General features: G+C 41.0%; 1 protein-coding gene across 1 annotated transcript; it reads right to left on the reverse strand.

Annotated features, from left to right (window-relative positions):
* Window positions 1-4,722: 4,722 nt before the first annotated feature.
* On the reverse strand, window positions 4,723-18,998 carry THBS1 (thrombospondin 1). Its single transcript, XM_075330243.1, has 22 exons — window positions 18,920-18,998; window positions 17,258-17,344; window positions 16,537-17,114; window positions 16,356-16,431; window positions 15,864-16,051; window positions 15,659-15,772; window positions 15,473-15,566; window positions 14,658-14,831; window positions 13,511-13,687; window positions 13,062-13,235; window positions 12,851-12,978; window positions 12,608-12,760; window positions 12,303-12,521; window positions 11,935-12,042; window positions 11,283-11,442; window positions 10,657-10,775; window positions 9,484-9,718; window positions 9,149-9,376; window positions 8,775-9,046; window positions 8,580-8,677; window positions 8,142-8,281; window positions 4,723-6,376 (listed from the first exon to the last, which is right to left on the reverse strand). The coding sequence occupies exons 2-22, from the start codon at window positions 17,322-17,324 to the stop codon at window positions 6,369-6,371; spliced, it is 3,510 nt and encodes a 1,169-aa protein (XP_075186358.1). The 5' UTR covers window positions 17,325-17,344; window positions 18,920-18,998; the 3' UTR covers window positions 4,723-6,368.
* Between the last annotated feature and the right edge of the window lie 7,683 nt (window positions 18,999-26,681).

Consider the following 26,681-nt stretch of genomic DNA (forward strand, 5'->3'; position numbering starts at 1 on the left):
TACTTCTTAATACTTTAGGGGAACCAAACAGAATTCTTGTGGTTTGAGGGGTTGAATAATAAATGACCCTCTGAATAAACTTTTCACAATTTAAAAAAAAAAAAATAAAAAAAGAAATAACATTCTTTTTTGCTGCAGTGCATTTCACACTTCCAGGCTGATCTACAGTCCAAATGTCACAATGCCAAGTTATTTCCGAATGTGTAAACCTGCTAAATCTGCAGGGGGTTGAATACTACTTGTAGGCACTGTATTTACCAAGTTGGGGTGGCACAAAGATTTTTTGAGGGCATGTCTTAAAATCCTGTGAGCCTTGTCTCTTGATAAAGAGTAGTGATGAGCAAGTACTACGATAGCCGGGTGCTCGGTACTTGTAACAAGCAGTTGCATGCTCAGATCAAGTACCTGAGTATAATAGAAGTCAATGGGGAACTCAAGTGTGACGCCCTGGCTGGGCCAGGTAGTCACAAATAGGCCCCTGCACTACACCTTTCCCTCACAGGTGACATCAGCCAACCTTCAAAACCCTAGTCACCCCCTCAGGGCTGGGTAGACACACCAGGGAGCAGAACCAGGCGGTTGGAAGACGCCCACCAAGGAGTCTAGACAGCCCGGGGGCGGGAAAGTAGGGGAGTACAGTGTTAGAGTTCAAGTTGGAGAGGAGTGTGGGCTGGAGCTGGGTGCAGCTCCAGCAGAGGCGAATACCCCAAATTGAATGGCGTGCCAGTGGCTAGTAGGCAGACGGCGGTCTCCGTCTGCAGGAGCTGGGAAGATGGCTAGGTGGAACCAAGGTGGACCGGGACAGGGTAGTGGCCCACCGGTACCGACCCGGGGAACCGACTCGGAAACCGGAGCACACAGGGGGGTTCTCGGACCCTGAAGCCGGGACCAGAAGCGACTGGAACCGGTTAATTTACCGATTAGAGGTCCTGTTCCTGTCCCACCTAAAGTCCCCATTAGAAGACAACAGCCCACCGAGGGGGATAGAAGGCCACCGCCAGGGCTCAGAGATCCCACGGGCCAGCGTTTGCGGGCAAGGGTTCCATAGGCCACATCCAGCCGGGAGCGGACTGAAGTTGCAAGCACAGGCAGTCCACCATGTTACAAAGATGCAGGAGAAAGATAGAGACCACCAGCCGGGTGGGGGACCAGAATGCAGCCAGCTGCGGGCACCGACCACCATCACCTTGGTTTACTAGAGACTCGTGTGTTTCCTTCAATAGTGAGTACACCAGCACCCTGCGGTCGCCCATCTCCCTGCACCAAAAACTCCAATGGGTCCCGGGGCCACCATCCCTGCCCATGGAGAGCTTAACAACTTGCTGCATAACATCTCTCCCGGGTGCCCCGTAACTGCAGCGGTGGTGTCCAACCTCACCACATACCGTGGGTGGCGTCACAAACAATACGGTTCAGCCCGTACATATACGTCCTACATCCACCATTATAACTTTTTTGATTGAAGTGACCGCGAGACCCCCGGGTCCGGAAACCCTCGAGCCACCCACAGAAGGTCCGAATCCGAGCAGCTCGGCTGCTGAGAGCGGGGCAGTACACAAGCATTTTTCAGGGAAATCTTCTTGAAAAATGCTCGAGTACCCAAGTATAATGGAAGTCAATGGTGGACTGGAGCATTTTTCCAGGTTTCCCAGAAAAATGCTCGAGTTCACCATTGAATTAAATTATACTTCGGTGTGTGAGTCACTCCCATCCGAGCATCCAACTGCTCGTTATGAACTCCCGAGCACCCTACCATGGTAGTACTTGCTCATTACTTGCAAAGACTGCTGAGAGGAGCAATGGGGTACAACAATCAGTTCATAAGTTCATAAGAACGTTCATTCCAGACCATTGGCACAAATAAAGATGGTAGTGATCATCTGATGAAAGGTACCTAAAACTATCTTTTTATTTTAGGAGATATGCTGCCACGAGATCCAAACTGTATGAGGAAGAAGATTGAAATGATAATAAAAAATGTTTAGGCAGGGAATCTACCACATACAATCGTCTAACTTGCATTGTTCAGCACACATCTGTACATCGGAGACCTTACAGCCATGTGTTAACGGGTCTGTAGTGAGTTGATACACACGGCACTTCTGGGGTGTTGCTCAAACAGGGTCCAAACCGTCTCAAGTAAATGTAGAAACTTGGCACTCAAGATAAATGTGAATAGTGGTCTTTTATTGAGAAGAACTTGTAGGACCAGGGCATTGCCACATAGACAGTGGTGGACACCACGTCATACCTGACTACGCCAGTTGCAACACCTTCTAAGGACCCCTGCATGCACACTGATGAAGGTCTTTGACCAAAATGTCTGTGCTTGTGCTGGTCCTACAAGTTCTTCTCAATAAAATACCACTTTTCACATTTATCTTGAGTGCCAAGTTTCTACATCTACTTAACGGGTCTGTAGACAGGATGGCCTTAACTCTTCAAGACTGCTAGTTTTCTAGCGGGTGGAATCAGATGCTCCTGATTCATGTAGGGTGGAATGCACTTCCATGTGCTATGCAAGAAATCTTACTCTAATTAGGAACTAGCTTCAATTGAAGCAAAAAAACCTCCAGTACTACTGACCATGCATTATTCCAAGCTCCACTTATAGCATTTATTAGGGACACCTGTGGTGGATATTCCGGCAGTGCACAGTACGATAACTGGATGTACTTCAGAAAATCTGAAAGAAGAATAGATGAAAAGTGCAGCACTCACCAGTGGTCTCCTGTAAAGGGGGCTTTACACGCTACGATATTGTTAATGTTTTATCGTCGGGGTCACGTTGTTAGTGACGCACATCCGGCGTCATTAACGATATCGCAGCGTGTGACACTTACCAGCAACCTCAAGTGACCTCAAAAATGGTGAAAATCGTTCACCATGGAGAGGTCGTCCCAAAACCAAAAATCGGTAATGGTTGATTATCGATGTTGTTCGTCGCTCCTGCGGCAGCACACATCGCTGTGTGTGACACCGCAGGAGCGAGGAACGTCTCTTTACCTGCCTCCACCGGTAATGAGGAAGGAAGGAGGTGGGCGGGATGTTACGTCCCGCTCATCTCCGCCCCTCCGCTTTGATTGGCCGGCCGCTTAGTGACGTCGCGTTGACGTCGCTGTAATACCGAACGTTCCTCCCCCTTGAGGGAGGGATTGTTCGGCAGTCACAGCGATGCCGCCAACCAGGTAAGTGCGTGTGACGCTGCCGTAGCGATAATGTTCGCTGCGATAATGTTCGCTGCGGCAGCGATCACACTAAATCGCATGCACGACGGGGGCGGGTGCTTTTGCGTACGATATCGCTAGCAATTGCTAGCAATATCGTAGCGTGTAAAGCCCGCTTAAGTCTTTTCTTTCTTAATCCATAAGTCCATTACTAATGGGGAAAAATGAGCGGGGGCCCTCTCGCGCCTGTGGAACTTCAACAGGACCTGTTGAAGCGCGGTTCCACATTTGCAAAGCGGCCATTGTCTGCATGATCCTTGCTCATTCTTCCCACACTGTAACGGATTCATGGATTGAAAAAGAAAAGACTTACTAGAGACCACTGGTGAGTGCCGCACTTTTCATATCTTCTTCTAATCAGAAACTGGAGTGAGATTCCTGCTGTGCAGAAACCACAGCTCATCATGAATTAGATGAGTTGTGGAGTCACCCCCTCAACTATGCTCATTCCCCGTGGCATGAAAATCCTAAGTGCCACAACATTGTGGCCCAAAACGTTTTGACTTTTCAAAGTTTGATACCACTTTTTTGGTGTAAAAACTTTAAAGTGTACCATCAAATGTTGCCTATCTCTGGCAAAGTATTATGAATTATTTTATTTTTTTATTTCTATTATTTATTATTAAAGCGCCATTTATTCCATGGCGCTATACATGTGAAAGATTATACATAATAGGGACAAATACAGTAATCAGAAACAATACAAGGCACAGACAGGTACAGGAGGAGAGAGGTCCCTGCCCGCGAGGGCTCACAGTCTATAAGGGATAGGTGAGGATACAGTTGAGGGTAGAGCTGGTCGTGTGGCGCTATATCCGACTGAAGGTTACGGCAGGTTGTAGGCTTGTCGGAAGAGGTGGGTCTTCAGGTTCCTTTTGAAACTTGTCAAGGTAGGCGAGAGTCTGATATGTTGTGGCAGAGCGTTCCAGAGTATGGGAGAGGCACGGGAGAAATCTTGGATGCGGTGGTGGGAAGAGGAGATGAGAGGGGAGTAGAGAAGGAGATCTTGTGAGGATCCAAGGTTACATGCAGGTAGGTCCTGGGAGACTAGGTCACAGATGTAGGGAGGAGACAGGTTGTGGATGGTTTTGTAGGTCATGGTTAGTGTTTTGAACTGGAGTCGTTGGGCAATGGGAATCCAGTGAAAGGATTGGCAGAGAGGAGAGGTCGGGGAGTAGCGGGGGGAGAGGTGAATTAGTTTGGCGGCAGAGTTTAGAATAGATTGTAGGGATACAAGACTGTTAGAAGGGAGGCCACAGAGCAGGAGGTTGCATAATGAATGTATCCTCTTATATATTACTCTACTTTGGCATCTGATATAACACTCCCCAATTTTTTTTTCATACTTCTATAATCGGAGATATTCTTAGAAACATGTTTCCTCTATAGATATTGGATTGAATTTTTTTTTAAATTTCAACTACAGATTCGTTTCTAAAAGCTTTAAATCTTGGTTCAAGTGAAATTATTAGGACAAAAACACCGAGAGACCGAATAGATTTTTTTCATTTTATTTCATATTTTACGACAATATTCGCTGTACAATTTACAAAAAAAAACCACGTTAACGTTTCAAAATGTGTACAAAAAGGCATAGTAATCTCTTTATCACAAACAGTATACACTGATATTACAAAAAAAATAAAAAATGGGACAGATATTGCAAAGCTCTTTTCAAGTGCAAAACAGTTTATACAAATAGGAGCAAGGACACTACGGAAAGCGTTTCCTCATAAATTATTTAAATAGCATATCTACAAAAAAAAATAACCCATAACACTAAATAACAGCAATACAAATAACAAAAAAAAATCATTTATACATAAAAAAACAAAACAAAAAAAGCAACGGAATTTCTAACATATAGAAAAAAATATTACAATACTCTTTTATAATAATAAAAAAAAAATAAAAAATACTTTCCTGGGGGGTACAAAGTACATTGTAACTATATACACAACTGATTAACACTACAGTAGATTTTTTACGTTTTTTTCTTCTTAAATATCTCTCGATTTATTTTTTTTCTCCTCTCGAATCCAAGACATTTTTCGGTTTCTCAGTCACACAATGAGGTAATATTTGTACATGAAGGTTTACTTTTTTTTTGCAGCGGAGGATTGTCTACCTGCCGCAGCGTAATTAGGGTATTCTATTACTGTGTAGAATGAGACATATGGTTTGCATTTTAACTTTTCGCACAGTGAGTGCAGTGTACCTAAATTCTCCACCCCTCTTGCCTTGCTCTCCCTCCGGTTCTCTACACACTATTCAGTCGTGCACATTTCTATAGTGCGGTTGTAAACCAAAGCCACTAGTCTACCCCCGCCTGATAGGCATGAACAACATCATTACCATGTGTTCTGTTTTTTTTTTTAAATTTTTTATTATTTTTTTATTACTCTTTTATACCTGTACTTCTAAATTTATGCCATCAGCTGTTTTTGTTGATGCATATCGAACAAATATATTTGCAAAATGCTCAAAAAAAGTGCATTTTGTACCCATTCGAACAACAAAAAAAAAATGGTTCACTCACTCCACATCCACATATAGACACTATCATCCGGCGGTCAATACTTTTTTTTCCCCCGCCGGTCATGCACACACCTGGATCAGCCGTAACGCTACATTGGTATACCTTGACTTGGTGATTTCTCTCAAACAAATAATTAAAAAACACCTTGTTTCCTGAATTATTGCAACTCTGCTCTTCGGTGGTGAAGCAACCACTCCAGTAAAAGTCAATTTTTGTGCATTAGTAGTTTCTTACTTGTTTGGTTCCAAGATGTTGTATACATCGAAGAGTTTTGACAATTCGATTTCTAAGGAAATTTTTCATTCTTTCTGTAGATACATTTCCTTAAGGCACTTGAAGGAGAAATGTCTTTAGTACCTTGGTTGACTTGCGCCAAAAAAATGGAGATCGACTCCAAGACTTCACACCGAACAAAAAAATATATTAAAAGTCATGTCCATTCCTTAGTTTTAGGTTCTTGGAGTGAATGTTTTGTTCCAACCCAAAAAAATACCAAAACAAAAAGGGGATGTAAGAAATTGTCCAGAGAGGTGGACCAAATCTAACATAAATGAAGGTGCTATGAGGTTTCGTAACATTCATTGAATGCATAAGAGCTGGATTTATGAATCTGAAAGAAAGAAGAGACAAGATATTGTTACTTAGGAAGCATTATTATTCCGCACGAAGTATCAATCACCTCAAACTAGTGTCTGGTAAGTGGTACATGGCACATTGGCTGAGTTGGCCATTGTTCAATGCTTGTGAAGGATACAAGTAAACTAAGAACTTATAGAACATTTTTATGTGCCCTTTTGTCTGTCATTAGTTCTCCTTAGGTAGAAGGGATTATTAGTGTATTGGCTCAAAGACGTCTATAGGTTCATACGGAGTTCACTCCAGATTGGAGAAGAGTCAATCAAGGCTGAGGAGGTACATCACTTAGATTAGCCTCTTCCTTTGAGAGATTTGTGAGGACTTGGGTGCTAAGTCTTAAACAGAGGGGTAGAAACACTTAGCTGAGCTCTATTCTGGTTCAGTCGTGATCAACTTTCTTTGGGTAGACAGGAATAGCAGTGAAAGAGCTCATAGAAGGCTATGAGTCTATATAATCTAGAGCCTATGAGGTCCGTGGAGAAGAGTCAATCACAGCTGAAGAGGTACATCACTTGGATGACCACTACAGCCTCTATCATTGAGAGATTAGTGAGGATGTGGGTGCTAAGTCTTAAACAGAGGGGTAGAAACACTTAGCTGAGCTCTGTTCTGGTTCTGCCATGATCAACTTTCTTTGAGTAGATGGAATAGCAGTAAAAGAGCTCATAGAAGACTATAGGTCCATATATTGTAAAGGGTATGAGGTCAGTGGAGAAGAGTCAATCACAGCTGAAGAGGTACATCACTTAGCACTACAGCCTCTTCCTTTGAGAGATTTGTGAAGTCTTGGGTACTAAGTCTTAAACAGAGGGGTAAAAACACTTAACTGAGCTCTGCTCTGGTTCAGCCATGATCAACTTTCTTTGGGTAGACAGGAATAGCAATGAAAAAGCTCATAGAAGTCTATGGGTCCATATATTGCTAAGCCTATGAGGTCAGTCGAGAAGAGTCAATCACAGCTGAAGAGATACATCACTTGGAGAGCTGAAGCTGTAGAGGTAAACCACTTTCTTTGGGAGATTGGTTAGAGGCAGAAGCGCTTAGTTGAGCACTCTACTCCTTTGACTGTGATCCCTTTCACAGATAACCCACCTCTAGAAGGGAAGCCGAGAAGAGTCGAACCCAGCTGAAGAGATATATCACTTACCCTAGAACTTCAGCCTCTTCCTTTGGGAAATTGGTGAAAGTTAGGGCACTTAGACTGATACAAAGGGGCAAAAGCACTTAGCGCTTAGTTGAGCACTTTGCTTCTTCAACTGTGATCAATTTTACTTGGGTAGACAGAAATAGCAGTGTATGATCTCATACAAGTCTACAAGTTTATATACAGATAACACCACCTCCAATAGGAAAGCGGAGAAGAGACAATCACAGCTGAAGAGGTTCATCACTTAGCTGAGACCTCTTCTTTTGAGGGAGCAGTAGTATTCCCATCAATTGCTGAAACTAAAAGGTAAAATCTCTTGACTGAGCACTCTATTCCTTCAACTGTGATCATTTTTACTTGGGTAAATGGAAATAGCAGTGTACAAGCTGAATAAAAATCTATAAGGTTGTACACAGCTGACCCCGCCTCTGAGGAGAGCTCAACAGAATAGATGACAGCCCAAGAGGAACCGAGCTTGACTGAGTGCTTCTACCCCTTCGTTACTGTGGTTAATGGCAGCCACTATGTCTTGTCATAAGTTTTATGAAAGAGCCTTTAGTTTTTAGTCGACTCAAAGTAATATATTACTCACCTCTACATTCATATTTGAGATCTGAGAAGAACACCATCTCTTGTGAGAAAACAAATAGACCAAGTCTTCCTCCAGCGTATGTCTTATCATAAATTGGTCCTGAGTCTGCCATGACTTTCTTTCCTTCATACATAACAACACTAAAAGGAAACAAGAAAAAAAAGGTTGGTTAGGGAAAAAAAGTAAAATGTATCTGATAAAGACTAATATCAATGTCTGCAAATGATATCGCTCTCAGTTGTACAGTGGAAGTAAAATGGCTACTATCAAATGAAAGGGAAGACCCAATCTATGGCCCAATGAACACTTTTCTTAGCCCTGATGATAGGTTTTATAATATATTAGTAAATTTAATTTGTAAGGTTTTAAGTTTATGAAATTTAGCTATGACACTAAACCCCCTTTTGTTGACTCCCATGAAAGTAACGTTCTTCTTACCGAATGAATCCAGTCTTTGGTCTATGAATTAAATGCCATCTGTAAGCTGTGAAATCTTTCCAGCCTATTTCTCGAGGGTCGTGCCATAAAGTACGAACCTGTGGAGAAGAACGTAAGCAGAGAAGGCCATTAATAATGATACTGGTAGAACCTATTGTCTTATACCTAAAAACATTTTTGATAAGATTGACTTACCTGTCCTGCTGTGTTTCCAGTGTGCCACAAAGCATTACGCAAATGTTCTCCTGGTCCAGTTGTTGAGTTCACAACTTTGATGGAGAGTCCAGAGATACCCTGAGCCTTGGTAGGAGTCATGTCCCAATAGGTCTGGGTGATTTGTTTCCACATTACCACATAAAATCTGCTGCTAGATTGGTAGCCAAACACAAAGCCAGCATAGTCATCGTCACGCTCGGTGTTAATGAAGAATGTGCCACTGAAGTCTACTGCGCTAAACTCATCAAAACCTGAGAAGAAAACAAAATGAAGGTCAAAAAATAACATTGCAATCTACAACAGTATCTAACTCTTCTCGTAGACTATTATTTTTGACTTTCAGAGATACTAACCGACTGCAATGCCAGGGTCACAGTTAACGGTCTGAACCAACTCTTTGCCAAAGTGTCTGACCATCCAATTGGGATCAATCTGGGAAGTTCCTTTAGGATCCAATGGCACCATTTGGAATTTGCGGAAATCGGTTGTACTAATCCCTACATTCTCTGGACAAACATCTTCTGCATCTGGAATGCTGTCATTATCAAAGTCGAATTGGCACACATCACCACGTCCATCACCTGGAAATAGAAAATAGTTTAATTTTAATATGAAGCATCTTTTGATTGCTTTACACTAGTCATTAATGATTCCATTTTTCATCGTAAACCATCAACTTTCAGCTTACCGTTACTATCGGTTTGATCAGGGTTGGCCACCAGTCTGCAGTTATCTTTGTCGTCTGGAATACCATCATTGTCATCATCATGATCACAAGCGTCGCCCTTGCCATCCTTGTCGTGGTCGGCCTGATTGGCATTTGGAATGTATGGGCAATTGTCCAGGTTATTTTGGTGACCATCTTCATCTATATCTTCATTGCTGTCGCACTGATCTCCAATGAGATCTGAGTCGGAGTCAGTCTACAATAGAAGAGAGAAAGGCAGAAGATTAGCCATCTGTATGGGAGGCAATTGACTTGAAGCCATGCGAAAATAGCTCGTCACCACAAACATTTGCTCTGACAACATCATCTAATTGTTGACATGTGTACAAATGAAATATGCTTAATTAAGTAGATTTGGGCTACAGTGGATTTTAGGCTTAGGATAAGAGTGCCATAGTATTAAGGAAACTCGTGGTACTGCTTTTATGTTGGCATATTGGCTCCCTGTGATGATATTCTGCCAACAATAGAAGTGGAAATCCCTTGGGAGCCCTTGGGAATGGAATTACTAAATCTGGTGTCGTACGTAGAATGTTATTTTTGCAAAGATTATGTGTTTCTTGTTTTGTGGGAAATCATCTGTTAAAAGCCAAAATTCTGAATCATGATGCTATGGAATTTATGCATGTGCCCAGCTTAATGAACAATGTAGGAAGATTAAAGAGGAAGGGCTTTACAAAAGTAGCTAATCCATGATATGCAGAATGGCACGGACAGGCTGATCTAAACTAGTAATCCTCATGGTCAGCTATCCGCTGACGCTTACATAGAGTCTTCTTACATTAGTGGAAAAAGTTGAAGTCTTATCAGCTGACACTTAAAAAGTCAAGAGAACATAGAAGGTAACCTGGAAACTAATGTCATAATGCCACGTAGACATGTCATTTTCCTTATCTTTCCTCTTGTATCAAGATATCTTGAGATCATGTTTTTTTTCCCCCAAAATTACTCATCTCAGGATCTTGGACAAAATGGAAAAGTAAGAAATGACACATCTGTCTATTTGTATGGGTTAGAAGGATCTTGTAGACCTTCACAGTCTCCATGGGCCAGTGTGACAGCAAACTTTTCACTTCCTATAATAACGACTTTGCAATAAACCTGCTGTAATAACTGAAAAAAACAAGCATTTACCTGTTGTGGATTGTGCTCCAATGGACAGTTGTCACATTGATCTCCAACACCATCTTTATCTGTATCCCTTTGATCCACATTATAGACATAGGGGCAGTTGTCTTTCGCATTAAGTATACCTGTGGAGTCATAATGTACATATGATGGGATTAAAATCTGCCCAAAGTTTGTTTTTAGGTAGCATATAATTAAAAAGATATTGTCTACCTAAAAATGTTGCAAGAAACAATACATGTCAAGGTTAATTCAACTGTTACTAGCTAGGTTAGGTTGCACCAAAATTAGCACATTGTCAAAAATGTAGAAAATGATCCCAGAAATAAAAGATTAACCGTCTCCATCAATGTCCACAAGAAACAATACATGTCAAGGCTAATTCTACTTGTCAAGACTAATTCTACTATTACTATCTAGGGTAGGTTTAGGTTGCACCAAAATTAGAACATTCTCCAAAATGTACAAAATGATCCCAGAAGTAAAAGTATACTAACCATCTCCATCAATGTCCACAAGAAACATGTCAAGGCTAATTCTACTATTACTATCTAGCTTAGGTTTAGGTTGCACCAAAAGTAGCAGATTCTCAAAAATGTATAAAATGATCCCAGAAGTAAAAGAATACTAACCGTCTCCGTCGATGTCCACAGCACAGGCATCTCCTTCGCCATTGGCATCTGTGTCGGCCTGGTCTGGGTTGTGGTTGTATGGGCAGTTGTCACAACGATCACCCACATCATCGCGATCGTAGTCGTACTGAGCAGGGTTGTAAATAAGTGGACAGTTGTCCTGCAAAAAAAAGAATAGACTCTTTTAGCGTTCTGACCTTTTACCGAGTTTTGTTATGTTTGTCCAGTTAGCTTTCATGTTTCCTTTTCGACAGTTTGCTTGGACTACTTGGATGTGATATTTTTAGCCCAAGCAAACAACTCTGAAGTTTTGTAGGCTTTGCTCAAAAAGTATCACTTAAATGTCAGAATCTATGTATTGGATTTGGGAAGGGTAACATCTGCTTGTTGCAAAGTTTTGCATCCTGCTGTTTGCAGGACGCTTCGGGTCAATTTCACTTTCAAAGTCCAGTCTTAGCAAAACACTTCATAGTATAATGCTGGCCAAAAGATTTCACAATTTACTGGGCAAATTTCACAACTGTATGATATATTCTCTTCGAAAAAAAGGCAGCAGTGTTTACTTTCCTGCTGTTTTGTTTAATTCAGAGAAAAGCCAAGAAGCCCAATATCTGAGGTGCTGAAAACATGAATACGCTCATTGTTTTCTTACCCTATCATCTGGGATTCCATCGTTATCATCGTCATTATCACAAGCATCTCCCATTCCATCTTTATCATAGTCTTCTTGGCCGGAGTTGGGGAGGTTTGGGCAGTTATCCTGGAAGACACAATATTGTGAGTCAACTGTACACAGTTTGGCTAAGAGCTATCTCTCTCGGCTCCCCTATACACTTGCACGATTGCTTTGGCCAAACATGCATGTGCTTTCAATGGGAAAAGCAGAGTAAGGCACTACCAGACAACTCTATCTACCGGGGGAATAAAAGGATCAAAATTGAAGTTCAACTTTCAGATCCTTTTTTCTCTGTCGGAAGAGAGCTGGTAGACCACCATGCAAGACTTTCCAGATCTACTTACTTTTTTACAGTGATAGGTAGCATTAGCAACACAAGTGAGGTTCTCATTTGGCCAACCATCCAGATCAGTGTCTTCACCACAAATGATGCCGTTGCCGGCATACCCTGGTTTGCATTCACATCGGAACATGGGATCGCTGTAATGGCCAAGGTAGATGCATCTTGCATTCTTGTTGCAGTTGTGTGTCCCATCGGCACAAGGGTTTTGAGGTTTGCAGACCTGTTATACCAAAATAAAAGTATGTAACCATAAACTATGCTCTATACTTTATAAGGAACAACCTACAATCGAAGGCAAGAACTGACCTGTTTTTTTGTATTGGCATCCTCAATGCTTTTGCCGAATGGCTGTGTGCCCGAGAAGCGTGGAGGGCATGGGAGACAGTTGTATCCTGGCTCTGTGTTCTCACATCTATGTACTCCGTTGAGGGAGAAGCAAGCATCAGGCACCTCTTTGCACTGTCAGGACAAATATAGAAGCCATTAATACACCATAAATCATGATTATGATGTATATTATGAAGCCAAGAATCAATGAAGGCGACAAACCTCATCAATGTCCGAACACTCAATGCCATTTCCTCGGTAGCCTGTTGGGCAAGAACCGCATGTCCAAGATCCATCAGGAAAGCTTGTGCACTTAACTCCAGCGAAGCAAGGGTTGGATAAACAGCCATCTTTAAAAACAATGTCTATGTTAAAATCTGGCAAAATATTTTTTACCAACTTCATGGTCAATTTCTATTTGCTAGTAGCTCACCAATAGGGCAGTCTTGTTTGTTACAGATCTGGCTGTCAATATTTTCTCCAAGGCAGTCTTTGCCACCATACTGGGGCTTGGGGTTGTTACAAAGACGCTCACGCTTCTGCATACCCCCTCCGCAAGTCAAAGAGCATGTGTCCCAGAGCGACCATGGTCCCCATTGCCCATTTACTGGAAAAAAAGGTAATTTATTAATCATTTCTACTAAACGACAGAACAATGAATTCATGATAGAAACAAAGAAGGGTCTATGAATGCCAAGACTTTCCCCAATGTGACCTTTAGTGAATCGTCACACTTATCATACACTGGAGAGTTGATATAATAAATCACGGCATTGTTTCATTTGGCCAGTTTGTGACCTTTTAGTGAAGTTCCATTATTATAACAAAAACAAATTCAATGATGTCATGAAAAGAAGTCACAAAACAATATCAAACACTCACTTGGGCAAGGATCCTTCTGGCAGGGCTTGTTTTCCCGTCCTTCTCCGACACATTGCTTTCCATTCAACTGAGGAACAGGAGAGTTGCAAAGACGGATTCTAGTAATCTGACCACTTCCACAGGTCACAGAACAGGATGACCATGGTGACCAGTGACTCCATCCACCATCTTGCTTAACTAAAAGGCATAAAATATTTGTATTTGTTAACACTCAAAACCTAAAAGGCTGACTCATAAATGGCACAATTCCGTCTTTACCGTACCAATGGGACATGTTTATTTCAACTCTTAAGACCTAGAGATCCCAAATCCTAAAACCATCAAAGGCACTCGACGAAAGGAACTTAAGAAGATTATATCTGAACTTTGAACGATTGTGGAAAAACAATTATAATACCAGTACATGAAGGATTAAAATTATTGAATAAGACATCGTTGGTGTCTTTAGGCCACCAGGCGCATTAGACGGCTGTAAGCAAAATGATGCTTCTTTGATACACAGGAGTGCTCTATAAGAAAGTCGCCGATAGACACCTGTACTGGTGGCTTATCTCTAGGAGAACAAACTTATTGGCAGTCTGAAATCAGACTTGCCCAATTGACATCTCCTTTGGCACTCAATTGTCCAATGCCCCTATACATACTGTATTAGAGTGTTGCCTAAACGCATCGATATTGGTAGGTTTGGCCAACATTAGTCTAAAGGGCTCTAGATTCACATGTCCCCTTGACATCTCCTTTGGCAATCAGTTGTCCGTTGCCCCACACTCATTAGTGTTGTCTGAACCCATCGATATTGATAGGTTTGGCCAAAATTAGTCTAATGGGCTCTAGACTCACATGCCGTTCGACATCTCCTTTGACAATGAATTATCTGGTACCCCCATGCACATTAGAGTGTTGTCTGAACCCATCGATATTGGTAGGTTTGGTCAACATTAGTCTAATGGGCTCTAGACTCATGTGCCCGATCGACATCTCCTTTGACAATCAATTGTCTGGTGCTTCCATACACACTAGTGTTGTCTGAACCCATTGATATCGGTACATTTGGCCAATATTAGTCTACTGGCGTCTACACTGACACATTACCAACCCATGTCTCTATACAATGTCTACATCCGTAATTCAAATATGATTTACTCACATCGCTTATCACATTCTTGGATATGGCAAGATCTAGTTTGAACTGAAGACCCTTCACAGCGGTTATTAAGACTATCGCAAGATCTTCCTCTCTGTTGAACACCATGACCACACGTCACTGAGCATGGAGTCCAATCTGACCATGGGGACCAACCATCATCAGGAGAGTCGCTTGCTATAAAAAAAGAAAACATAACACTTAATAAAACATAACCCAAATCTTACTTTAACACTAAAACCTTATCTGGCCTACTGGAGTATAAATACAGCTATCATAAATCTCTTGTGTAAATGGTCCATGGTAATGGACAGATAACATGGATTGCATTTAAATTGAGGGCTTATTAAATCCAGACGCTTATGTCTGTGAAGGTGAATGAAACAGAGTCATAACTTATGGTAATTGGAAAAAGGTTTTAGTAGATACATGAGGATTTTGGCTGCACAAGCTGAGGATTTGTTGTAGGGGAGTTCCATACATGCCAAGGAGATAGAAATATGAAGCACACAGGACTGAGCAGGTCTATTAACGTTCAGCACTTGCAGCTGTCCTACTTTCATGAGAGCTATTTTATCTCTGTCCTGAATCAACTTGTTCAGCATTTACAAGATTAATTTCTGCATATTTGTCACTACGCCTTTTAAAATGAGATGTTCGGCCTGGGGCTTCAGATGCAACTCCTGAGCACACAAAAATGCTAATGGAGGTATGTGGGAATATGAATCACCAGCTTATGTTCGACAAGATCAAGGTTCTTCTTGCCTCTAAGTCCTCACACCTAAGCTTCACTAGACCATTATTTATAGGATACTTACGCCAACATCTGGGGCAACATTCACCATCTGGAATGGTAGCGTTGGTACAGGGCACGAAGGGACAAGAAATCTTATGGCAGATAGTTATGGAATTCTAACAAAAGAAACAAAGAATGGATTTGGTCAATGTTCATAATTTGGTTAGTAAATCACTCAAAACCTATTGGTAGTTGAAAGTGGTTTTACCTGGCATGTACATTCGGTACAGCTGTCTACGGTCCATTCATCTTTATTGTTGTATTTGACGCCTTTATGTAGGCAGCCCGGTGCCACACTGGCAAGCATCTTAGTTTCCTCTCTCTGCAAAAATATGAAATCAAAAAGATTAAACTTCAAATTTATTAAAAGATTGTAATAACTTTCGCTCACTTATCGGTAAAATTCAACCTACCACTTTTTCGATTCTGTCTTGAAGAGTTGAGATGACGGCCCGTAGACCTTTCATTTCCAAAAACATATTGTTCAGGTCATCACAAGAAAGACCGCAGATGCCGTTGTAGTCTTTTGTCTTGTGGCCAATGAAATTGGTGCGAATGGCTGGGCGTGAGTCATTTACAGAATTGTCCATGTCATAGTTTGCTGTAGAGAAACACCAAAAATGTAGAGATATAGAATTTAATCTTCTCAAAATGATAACTCATCCTTGGTTATCTACTGAGGTCAACTCTTCTGAAGTCCACCAAGATCAGTGAATTAACTATGAGTGGACTTTAATACTTAACTAATGCGGATGTGATATAGGCTATTTCTACCCATTTTGTCCATCACAAGTGGGGTTTACTGGGTATAATGGGCAACAGTTAAGAGGTAGGTTTGCAAATGGCAGGCAGACTATCCTCAAGATAATTCTACTTGTAGGCGTTAAGAAACTTATTGTACTTACAGCTGGAGCAGCCTTTGTTTCTCAGAATCACATCCATACTGGTTCCAAACACAAAACGCACGTTTTGCAGTATACCCTGTTAATAAAAGATGGATTATTCACCTTTGAGAAGTCCATAACGTCTTGACCAGTAACACTGTTATGCCACTGTCTAAGACAGAGTTGTTATTGTGGGACCTACCTGAAAGTTGTCCTTTACTCCTCCTTTGGCCACTCTGAGTTGGGAACTGGTTGCCAAATCTCCATTGAGAACATGATGGATGGGCACATCCAACTCAGCATTTTCCATCTTGTCACATCCTACATATAGCTGAGCTCGATCTTCTTGGATGAATAAGGTTATGTTCTTCCAGTGGCCGGTAGACAGTCTAGCTTCCTCAACAGACACTACCTGTTGTTTGTTGTCTCCGCTCATACTCAAGTCTAGTGTTCCAGCTTCACCGTTGGAGGTCAGACTAAAGACGTGGCCGGAGCCATCTTTTCTCTCAATAGACAACAGAGCTCCTCTGGTCTTCTTCAATTGTTTCAAGGTTGCCAACAAGATAAAACCCCTTTCAGCTTGAATAGCATCCAACAAATCTTGGAATTTATCTTCTGGAATTGGTGGGATCTTGCTAGGATTTTCAATTTTGTAAGCTGGGCTTGAGGAGTCTGGACCTTTCGCTAGTAGGACTCCTAGGGCTTTACGGCTACCAATCCTACGGTTGAGTCCAGTCAACTCAAACAGGTCAAACACACTGTTGTCATCTGCTCCGTTCTCTGTGGTAGAGAAAAGACCAAATTCAAGCAATGTAAGAAGGTGATCTAAATCTTTATTTCTTACCAAGTCTTGACTATCAAGATAATGTATTAAATTTTAGGAGATCATCACTAGTTCCTTGTTGACCTGGAGTGAAACTTACCTGAAGCTTGCTTTGTTTGAGAGACAGTCAACATTACTAGCAGGAATATTCCCTTCATTATTCCCATTGTGTCGAACGTTGCGATTTCTTAAAGAAAATGAAAAAAAAAATATTAATATTTCTACAATCTTTCATTAATTCCAATTCTTCAGCACTTTACATCGGCTTCCATACTAGTACTTAGTATGTGCCACAGATAAAGTAACAAGACTCTATTAATTCAACACCATAGTCAAAGGGCAAAGTCTATTAAAAAAACAACTAATAAACTGTCTACAACAACAAAGACTAAAGAGAGCACCGAAAACCAAGTTCAATGACATTCACCATGATTGCATCCAATTATATAACTACAAGTAAGCTGTAAAAGCAAAGTGTAGCTGGAGGGCAGGGAGAAGGTGAACCGCATGTGTAATATTACACCTGCACTACAATATTGTATAATGTAAACTATCTACCCTAGATACACCTTTATAAAGTATACTAACTATACAGATATAAATTACGTACAATAGTCAATATATACAGGTAAAAATAATATATTAATACAAAATTGTCCATAGTTAAGTGACTATAAAGAGTGCTAAAAAGTTAAAAGTAAAGTCGCAAAATGAATCTTGATTTATGCAATATAGTATATATATATATATATATATATATATATATATATATAAAATATGTACAAGAAAACATGCAGTTCTTAGAACATAAACCTAACACAATTTTAAGATTTTTTTTTTATATAAAACTATATGTATATAGTCATTAATTTATAGTTGGAATATGTATATACACACAAATATATGTCTTTATAAATGTATATATATATATATATATATACACTCCCATACACACTTATATGTGTGTACTATACGATATGCATCTATCTAATTATCTATCTATAAATATCTATCTATCTCATATATAACTATATACATATATAATTTCAACAGTGTCCTCCCTTATTTTATATTTTATTCTTCATATTGTATTGTATCATCCTGCAAGTGCCAAAGAATAATTTGGACCTATATGATTAATAATAATTGGAGCTGTGCATCTTCCTATCTGATCATTCAGTGAAATATATATATATATATATATATATATATATATATATACACACACGCACGCATGTATAATGGTACTATATAAGTGTATGCATGTATGGTACGTGAATAAAACATAGTGCCCACACATCTTATATATGTATATAAACATATACATCTATACTTATACATACACACATTTATATATTTATATATATACACAAATAGTAATGATAAATGAATACACTATACATATAAATCATCCTCCCTGCAACAAAAAAGGTATACTAATAATGAATTAAAGTGACATTGTAAAATGTACAATAAGGCTATAAAGTCAAATATAATCAAATATGATAAATCATATATAATAAATAATAAAAACATACTAAAATACTAAAATAAATGTCTAAACCTAAGTGACCATAAAACGCATAAAAGTCAAAATAAAAAATATAGCAAATATAAGTAAAAAATAAATACTATTATGTTTCTGGCCATTCAAAGGCAGATGTACATCTAAGACATTTTAGCACCTACTGAATTTGAAGATATCCACAAGCAAAAAGTAAAGCATATAAGTGTTGAGTGGTAATGGGCGCTGCGTCCTTACATTTGTGTGTCCTCAGTATATATAAGTCCTGCTTGGTGGCTTTGGGGTCTTTTGCAGGCTGTGTAGTCCTCTGTGTGCTCTGCAGGCGTTCTGATCTCTCAGCTCCTCTGCACTGCCTATAAAGGAGCCTAAACATTCCTGGAGTGTTCCCCGGCCAATCAGAGGAGGACGGGCAGGAAACGGGCTCCTGTTTATTCTATTACCTCACAACATGAGGGAGAGACACAACTATCACACAAGCTGCCCATTACCCTCTGACGCATGCTAAGGAATTTCTACATGACACAGATCCATATTTTTTCTTTCTTTCATTGCAATGAAATCCAACAAAGGAATACAGAAGAGAGAAAGTGCATACCGCCACATTCCAGTGCTGTGCCGCATAGGGGAACGACCCCTACTGCGAGGGCGATGGGGCACAACATTGGCGTTGCTAGGGGTTTTTTGCCCCTTGGAGAATTAGTTCATGTGAGGTAGTGCAATGGGGCATGACGGACATGGCGTACCCGATTTATCATAAAGAATTTGTGTCTGCTCCTTTTTTCCCAATGATGCATATTTATGGCTAGTCAGAACAGATGTGCGACTATACTACCACCCATCTATATACAAAATGGAGCTTTATAGCCGTCATCTCACCGAATGACTACATAGGAAGATGCACAGCGCCAATTATTACTAATAATATACTTATATATAATATACTGCGCAACCAGCTCTGTCCTCACCTATTTTACCATCACCCATTCCCTGTAGACTGTGAGCCCTCGCGGGCAGGGTCCTCTCTCCTCCTGTAGACTGTGAGCCCTCGCGGGCAGGGTCCTCTCTCCTCCTGTAGACTGTGATCCCTCGCGGGCAGGGTCCTCTCTCCTCCTATACCAGTCTGTTTTGTACTGTTAATGATTGTTGTACATATACCCTCTTTCACTTGTAAAGCGCCATGGAATAAATGGCACTATAATAATAAATAATAATAATACTTATTCTTTGAGATTTAGGGGTACTTTGCACGTTGCGACATTACTACTGCGATATCGTCGGGGTCAAATCGAAATTGACGCACATCCGGCGCCAGTAACGACGTCGTAACGTGTAAAGCCTAGATGCGCTGATAAACGATCGCAAAAGCATCGAAAATCAGTGATCTTTGTAGCGTCGGTCATTTCCATAATGTCGCACCAATAGGAGATACGATGTTGTTCCTCGTTCCTGCGGCAGCACACATCGCTGTGTGTGAAGCCGCAGAAGCGAGGAACCTCTCCTTACCTGCCTCCACCGGCTATGCGGAAAGGAGGAGGTGGGCGGGATGTTTACGTCCCGCTCATCTCCACCCCTCCACTTCTATTGGCCACCTGCCGTGTGACAGTCTCTGTGACGCCGCACGACCCGCCCCATTAGGAAGGAGGCAGTTCGCCGGTCAGAGCGACGTCGCAGGGCAGGTAAGTGCATGTGAAGCTGCTGTAGCGATAATGTTCGCTACGGCAGCTATCACAAGATATCGCATCTGTGACGGGGCGGGGACTATCACGCTCGGCATCGCTAGCCGATGCTAGCGATGTCGCAGCGTACAAAGTACCCCTTACAGTATGATACAATACAAGATGAACAATAAAATATAAAATAAGGGAGGACACTGTTAAAGTTACATAGGAACAAAAGATAAAATATAAAATAAAAGTATAACTAAGGGAAAGAGAGCGCAAAATAGTGTCTTACCAGATATTAAAATAAAAGTATACAGTTACTGTACACTCACCTAGAAGATAAAAGAAGATAAAATATAAAATAAGGGAGGACACTGTTGAAGTTATTTAGGGACATAAGATAAAATATAAAATAAGGGAGGACACTGTTAAAGTTATATAGGGACGGAAGATAAAATATAAAATAAGGGAGGACACTGTTAAAGTTATATAGGGACGGAAGATAAAATATAAAATAAGGGAGGACACTGTTAAAGTTATATAGGGACGGAAGATAAAATATAAAATAAGGGAGGACACTGTTAAAGTTATATAGGGACGGAAGATAAAATATAAAATAAGGGAGGACACTGTTGAAGTTATATAGGGACAGAAGATAAAATATAAAATAAGGGAGGACACTGTTGCAGTTATATAGGGACATAAGATGGTTCTGTGTTAAAACGGTACTGTGCGACTTCTCAGTTTTGTTTGTATCAGTTATTTCTTATACAAATAGCCACTTCAAAGTGAAAGAGAGCAGAGTCTCAACTGATACCTATTTAGAATTAGAGGGTCGAAGATTAACCCCCCCTTCCCAAATCGCACATACAGGAATGCATGTCTTTGAAAGCAAAATGAAATTGACACCTTTATATATTTTACCTGTTTTGTATTCCTGAGAAATCAACTTTTTCATTTCTATGTTAATAAGTTGGTAAGTGCTCGGACAGAGCACTTCCAGGGCTTCTTCCTCCTGAAGTTGTTCCCCAATTTACATCAGCTTTTTAAGTTTGATTTCCTTGCCTGGCTCCTGTTATCACACAGACAGGGAATTATTAGGTGCCAAGTCGGCGTAAGGGGGCTTGTTGGTCATGCCATGCTCTTAAGTATGGAAATACGCTTTAGAGAGGAACAGTACAGGAACTCTAGTGCCACCTATTGGAAGTAGCAATCCTGAAAGTCATTATTGACCCTTTAAAGGGATTTTCCACAGCACTTAGGATAAAAAGCCAAACCAGAAACTTTATTTACAAATACATGTTTCAGGATCTTTGCATATCATCAGTGCAAAGCAGGAGAACCGGTTTGCTCCCAAAACATTTTTCTGGTTCAACTTCTTCTCCCAGGTCATGTGTCAAGGCCATTTTAGGATTGCTTCTTCCAATAGGTGATGCTAGAGTTCCTGTCCTCTTCCTATTTGCACACTTAAATGAAGGAGATAGTTTTTTGGGGGATAAAGTTCCTTTAATAGCCACTAGAGGGAGCATGTGATCTGGATATTGATAGAGATTTCAGTTGCCGTCTGAATTGAACAATTCTCTATTAAAACGTTTTTAGGCAGAGTAATATACCAGACTAAATAAAGATGACTTCCACCTTTGGATTGAATGAATTGTCTCTTTATTTGATTTTTTTTCGGAGCCCGAGCGGGCCACATTACCACTCTGTTAAATATTCACATGTCGGACGGAGTTATAGAAATGATATCGCTCCAAAGTCTGGAATTCCATTCATGTCTCAGGCTGTGACATCAGCAAGGAGGGAAGGAAAGGCTCTGCGATAGACGTCTGCAGCTATGCAAAGAAGGCAAAATGTTCTCGCTGCCTATGGGTACGACGGCTCGGAAACTTGCACTCACTTTCAGAAAATATTTTGGAACCAGAGGCAAAACTCATTAGTTCAGTGCAAACTGGTTTCGAGTCACTAACACCGATGACTGAATAGGATAACTGAAGTGAGCACTAATATATATATATGAGTGCAAGCCAAAAATACATACTATATATAAGAATAAGGCTGCACATCAAACTTAGATAATGGTATAATGCCTCAAGCATATGGAAAAATATTGGAATATACAATGAAAAATGCTACTTGCTAATTTGAACATGTGAATAATGAATTGCATACCTGCTATGAATATTAGGAAAAAGGAGATATTTAGCAATTGCATTGATCAATGTAACTGAGCCCCAAAACCTCGTCAAGGTACATCTCTATATTGGGGTCCCTAGCTCTGTGACCCTAACTGTGTGTCATCTCATTGCAATTAAAAACTGCTATGGGTGGAGAGGGGTAACTAAGGACTTTCTTATATAGGAGATGGAAAAAACATGGCCGAAAGGGGCGGAGCTGTGTTCACATTCAGAAAAAAGAAAAAAAACCACTACTGTATGGACTTATGAAATATAATATATATATATATATACACACATACTAAATGTATACACTACTCACAAAAAGTTAGGGATATTTGGTTTTCAAGTGAGAATTCAGGATGATCCTATGATGCCCTCTAACCTTATCGGGTAACCTTAACGTGACCTTCTCTAACCTCTTGCATGCACATGTCCAACTCTTCAATGTGTCAGTACTTCATTCACAACCTGATCTTCTCTAATAAGGATGGTATGATTCACAGGTGTTTGATCCATGAGTCGCCCAATAAATTTTGGGGTTCAGTTAGAATTGGTATTAATCCGTCCTCCTCTTCATACTGTTCACATTTTGACATCACGAGACCAAGATGATACCTAACAATTGATCATCAGTACTGCGCCATTCTGAGCCTTCAAACAGGATGTTCTCAGACAGAAGTGGCCACTGAGCTTAGAGTGTCACCAGCAGGTTGTACAGAGACACAGAGAGACTGGAAGAGTCACAGAAAGGCAGAGAAGTGGATGTCCTTTGGCCACATCACACAGTGATGACCGCTTCATTGTGAAAATGTCCTTCATACTCGGATGGTGAAGGCGATACAACTTCAGGAACATTTAAGGGAGGTGAGAGGCACCCAAGTGTCATATCAGAACATTCAAACTTATTTACATCAGCATGGTCTGCATGCTAGACAAGCTAGGTACCTGACCATGCCACCAGAAACAGGCGTCATCTACACTGGACGAAAGACCAGTGGTCCTCCGTGCTGTTCACTGATGAAAGTATATTCACGGTGAGCATAAACCGTGCCTACCAACAATGTTTAGGACATCAAGGAGAGCGCTATACATCAGCCACTGTTGTCACCAGACAAGCTTTTGGCACTGGTGGTGTTATAGTTTAGGCAGGTGTCTAGTCAGTACAGAATGGCCCTACACTGTGTGATTAGTAAAGTGACAGCCCCGACTACTGCAATAGCATCATTATTCATTAATCCAGTCATTGTGCCTCTGCATAAATGACACCTGCCTAATTTCATCTTCATGGAGGACAATGCTCCAGCTCAATGAGGCCACATCATTAGGAAATGGCTGCTGGAGCCTGGAGGATCTCAAATGGAGCGACCACCTCTTTCTCCAGACCTGAATCCCATAGAAAACCTATGGGAATAGCTGAGTCACCGTGTAGAGGCCATAACTCTGTACCCCAGAACCTCACAGACCTGAGGGCCACCCTTTAAGAAACGTGGGATGCCGGACTCTGCAGACAATGACTCTACTTGTGACCAGCAGGAGGCATCATTGTCAGCAGTAATTTATACTCAAGGCCCCATGACAAGTTACTGATACATTGACTTTTTTGAGGGGTATACCACCACTGGTGTTGGCTTTTGTTTCCATAATTTGCTTGAGACGAGGAAATCACCATTGCTGCTTCTACTTATATGCCCTACTGTCATGATAAAATATCACTGGAGCATTAACGTTTTACATTTTACATAAATTTCACCCGGAAGCTAAATATCCCAAACTTTGTGTGAGTAGTGTATATATATATATATATATATATATATATACACACAGTGAGTGAAATGAGTATTGAACACGTCACCAGTTTTCTAAGTAATTATATTTATAAAGGTGATATTGACATAAATTTCTCACTAGATGTCGGTAACAACCCATGCAATCCATGCAGACTGGACTTCACAAGGAGCACTGAGAGCAATGAGTGACAGGAGTCTTAAGAAGGCCCATGACGATGGCAATCCATCAGCATCCCACATTATATGTCGCACTGTATGATGCTGCCGCTTCGGAACATGGCCTACATAGACAGGAGAGCGGAAATCCCTCATTTCTCTGCTATGAGAGACATCCACCCACTAGCTCAGAGACAACTGGAGAGAATGAAAAATGCCAGATACAAGGTACATAATGGCCAGAAATAGTCTTATTCCTCACGTGCACATATTTTGACATAAAAATAATGTATATAAAGTCGTCAAAATTCTATCCTATTGTATTTGTTTGTGGCATACATCTAGGATACCGTATCATAGAGGTTGAAGGGTGAGATAAGGATGTCAGCCGGGTGAGTGTGGGCTATACCACTAATCTATTACTATATGATCTTACAGCTCCAGCCATAAAGATATGAAGTGTCTATGGCTGACATGCTGGAATTTGTCTCACAACCATATAGTACACATATAACCCACAGCAGTAGCGTCGGACGGGGTTTGTACTTAGGACGCTGCCGTAAGACATTAGATTGCTGACTAACGGGATTTCCCCTGCAACTATTTCCTCACTGGTGACTGTAGAGGGCCGTGCCCCCCCATAAATATATGTATATGCCTCCTCCATGTAAAAGTCAAAATTAATATTAATATTGGAGTTTGCGCTCTGCAAACACAAAAATCAGATTGGTGATGGTGGATTCAGCTGCTGGGGACCGCAGTAGTTCTCTTGTTTTAGCTTGTTAATTAGATGTCACAGGAGCGGTGGGGAGCACAGGTAAGCCTATACCGGCCCTAAGGCTGTGGTCTCTGCGCTCACCCTAACACCCAGAGATACCCTTAATGGTAGGGAGGTCCAGGCCTCCAACCTAGGCCCTATCTCCTGTCCCTGTCCCTGATGTTAAGGCCCCCCTCCACAACGCACCACCTGGGGGGAAAGGACAATACCAAGATTCCACACCCCACCAACGAATGTGGACAAACAGGGGGTACCAACAACAACAAAACTACTCGTACATAAAGCAACCATACACAAAGGAGCCACTAAAGTGTACGAGAGAAAAACAACACAAAAGGGGGGAAGAAGACAAACTACTGGGAAACTAACATACAATAAACAATCAAACCTGAAAATGCTGCAGCCAAAAGCACAAGAGAGAGAGAGAGAAAGAGAGTTCCACAGCTCCTTCCACCTCCTGGCCAAGCTTCCAAATGATAGGAAATAGCAGACCCCCTCTGGTGTATATATATAGGACCTGGGCATGGTCCTAACTGGAAACACCTGACCAGGAGTCTGGAGCTGCTGGAGGGAAACCTGGCATTAACCCTCTTCTCCTCAAAGGAAAGGGAATCCATTTAATAAGCTGAATCCCACAAAACAAAGTGAGTCTCAGACTCAGAACAACCACCAAAACCTGCAACCGAGGTATGTCCGTGACACTAGGAGACCACCCACCGGTGCTGTCTAGCAGCTGTAGTACACATCGTGCTAAGGATGGGAGGTTACAGCTATCCTGGCCAGTTTCAAAAAAGAGCTTACAAAGTGGAAAGAGCCTCTTAGCACTGCACTTGTCCTGCTGTCTAGTAGCAGTGGTCGGCGGTCGGTCACCAAGGCAATGGGCTGAAAATCAAAAGTGAAGTGTTAATAGCTCAGAAATGGGGTTAAATTGCAAAATTGCTTGTATTTACAAGATCGATTTGACAATGTCCAGTTATGATGGTGGGTAAAAAAAATAAAATAACTTAATTCACAATCACAAGACATTGACCAATGTCAAGTTAGGTTAGAACACTTTCTAGTGCCGTGATATCCCTGCATTGTGTTATCTGCGTTAAGGTAAACTTACCTACATCTGTATCGGAAGAATTTCACAATTAAGGACTATTATGGTGAAATCCATTGTAGATATTTCAAATAAGCATTTTTGCCGCTTTTTCTGGTATTTACCATGCATAAGGTGCATACAGTGTAATTCTGCTCTTGCCAAACATTTCTTCTAATTCTTTTTAACTCCAAAACTAGTGATGAGTGAATACTACTGTGCTCGGATGCTTGTTATTCATTAAGAGCAGTTGGATACTTGGATGGGCTTCAACTGACTACTTTTGTATAATGGAAGTTAATGTTACTGGTGTATCACTAATGACAGACAGTCCTGTGGTGTCCGGCTGTAGA

Source organism: Anomaloglossus baeobatrachus, chromosome 12, assembly GCF_048569485.1.
Source record: "Anomaloglossus baeobatrachus isolate aAnoBae1 chromosome 12, aAnoBae1.hap1, whole genome shotgun sequence".
Taxonomy (NCBI): domain Eukaryota; kingdom Metazoa; phylum Chordata; class Amphibia; order Anura; family Aromobatidae; genus Anomaloglossus; species Anomaloglossus baeobatrachus.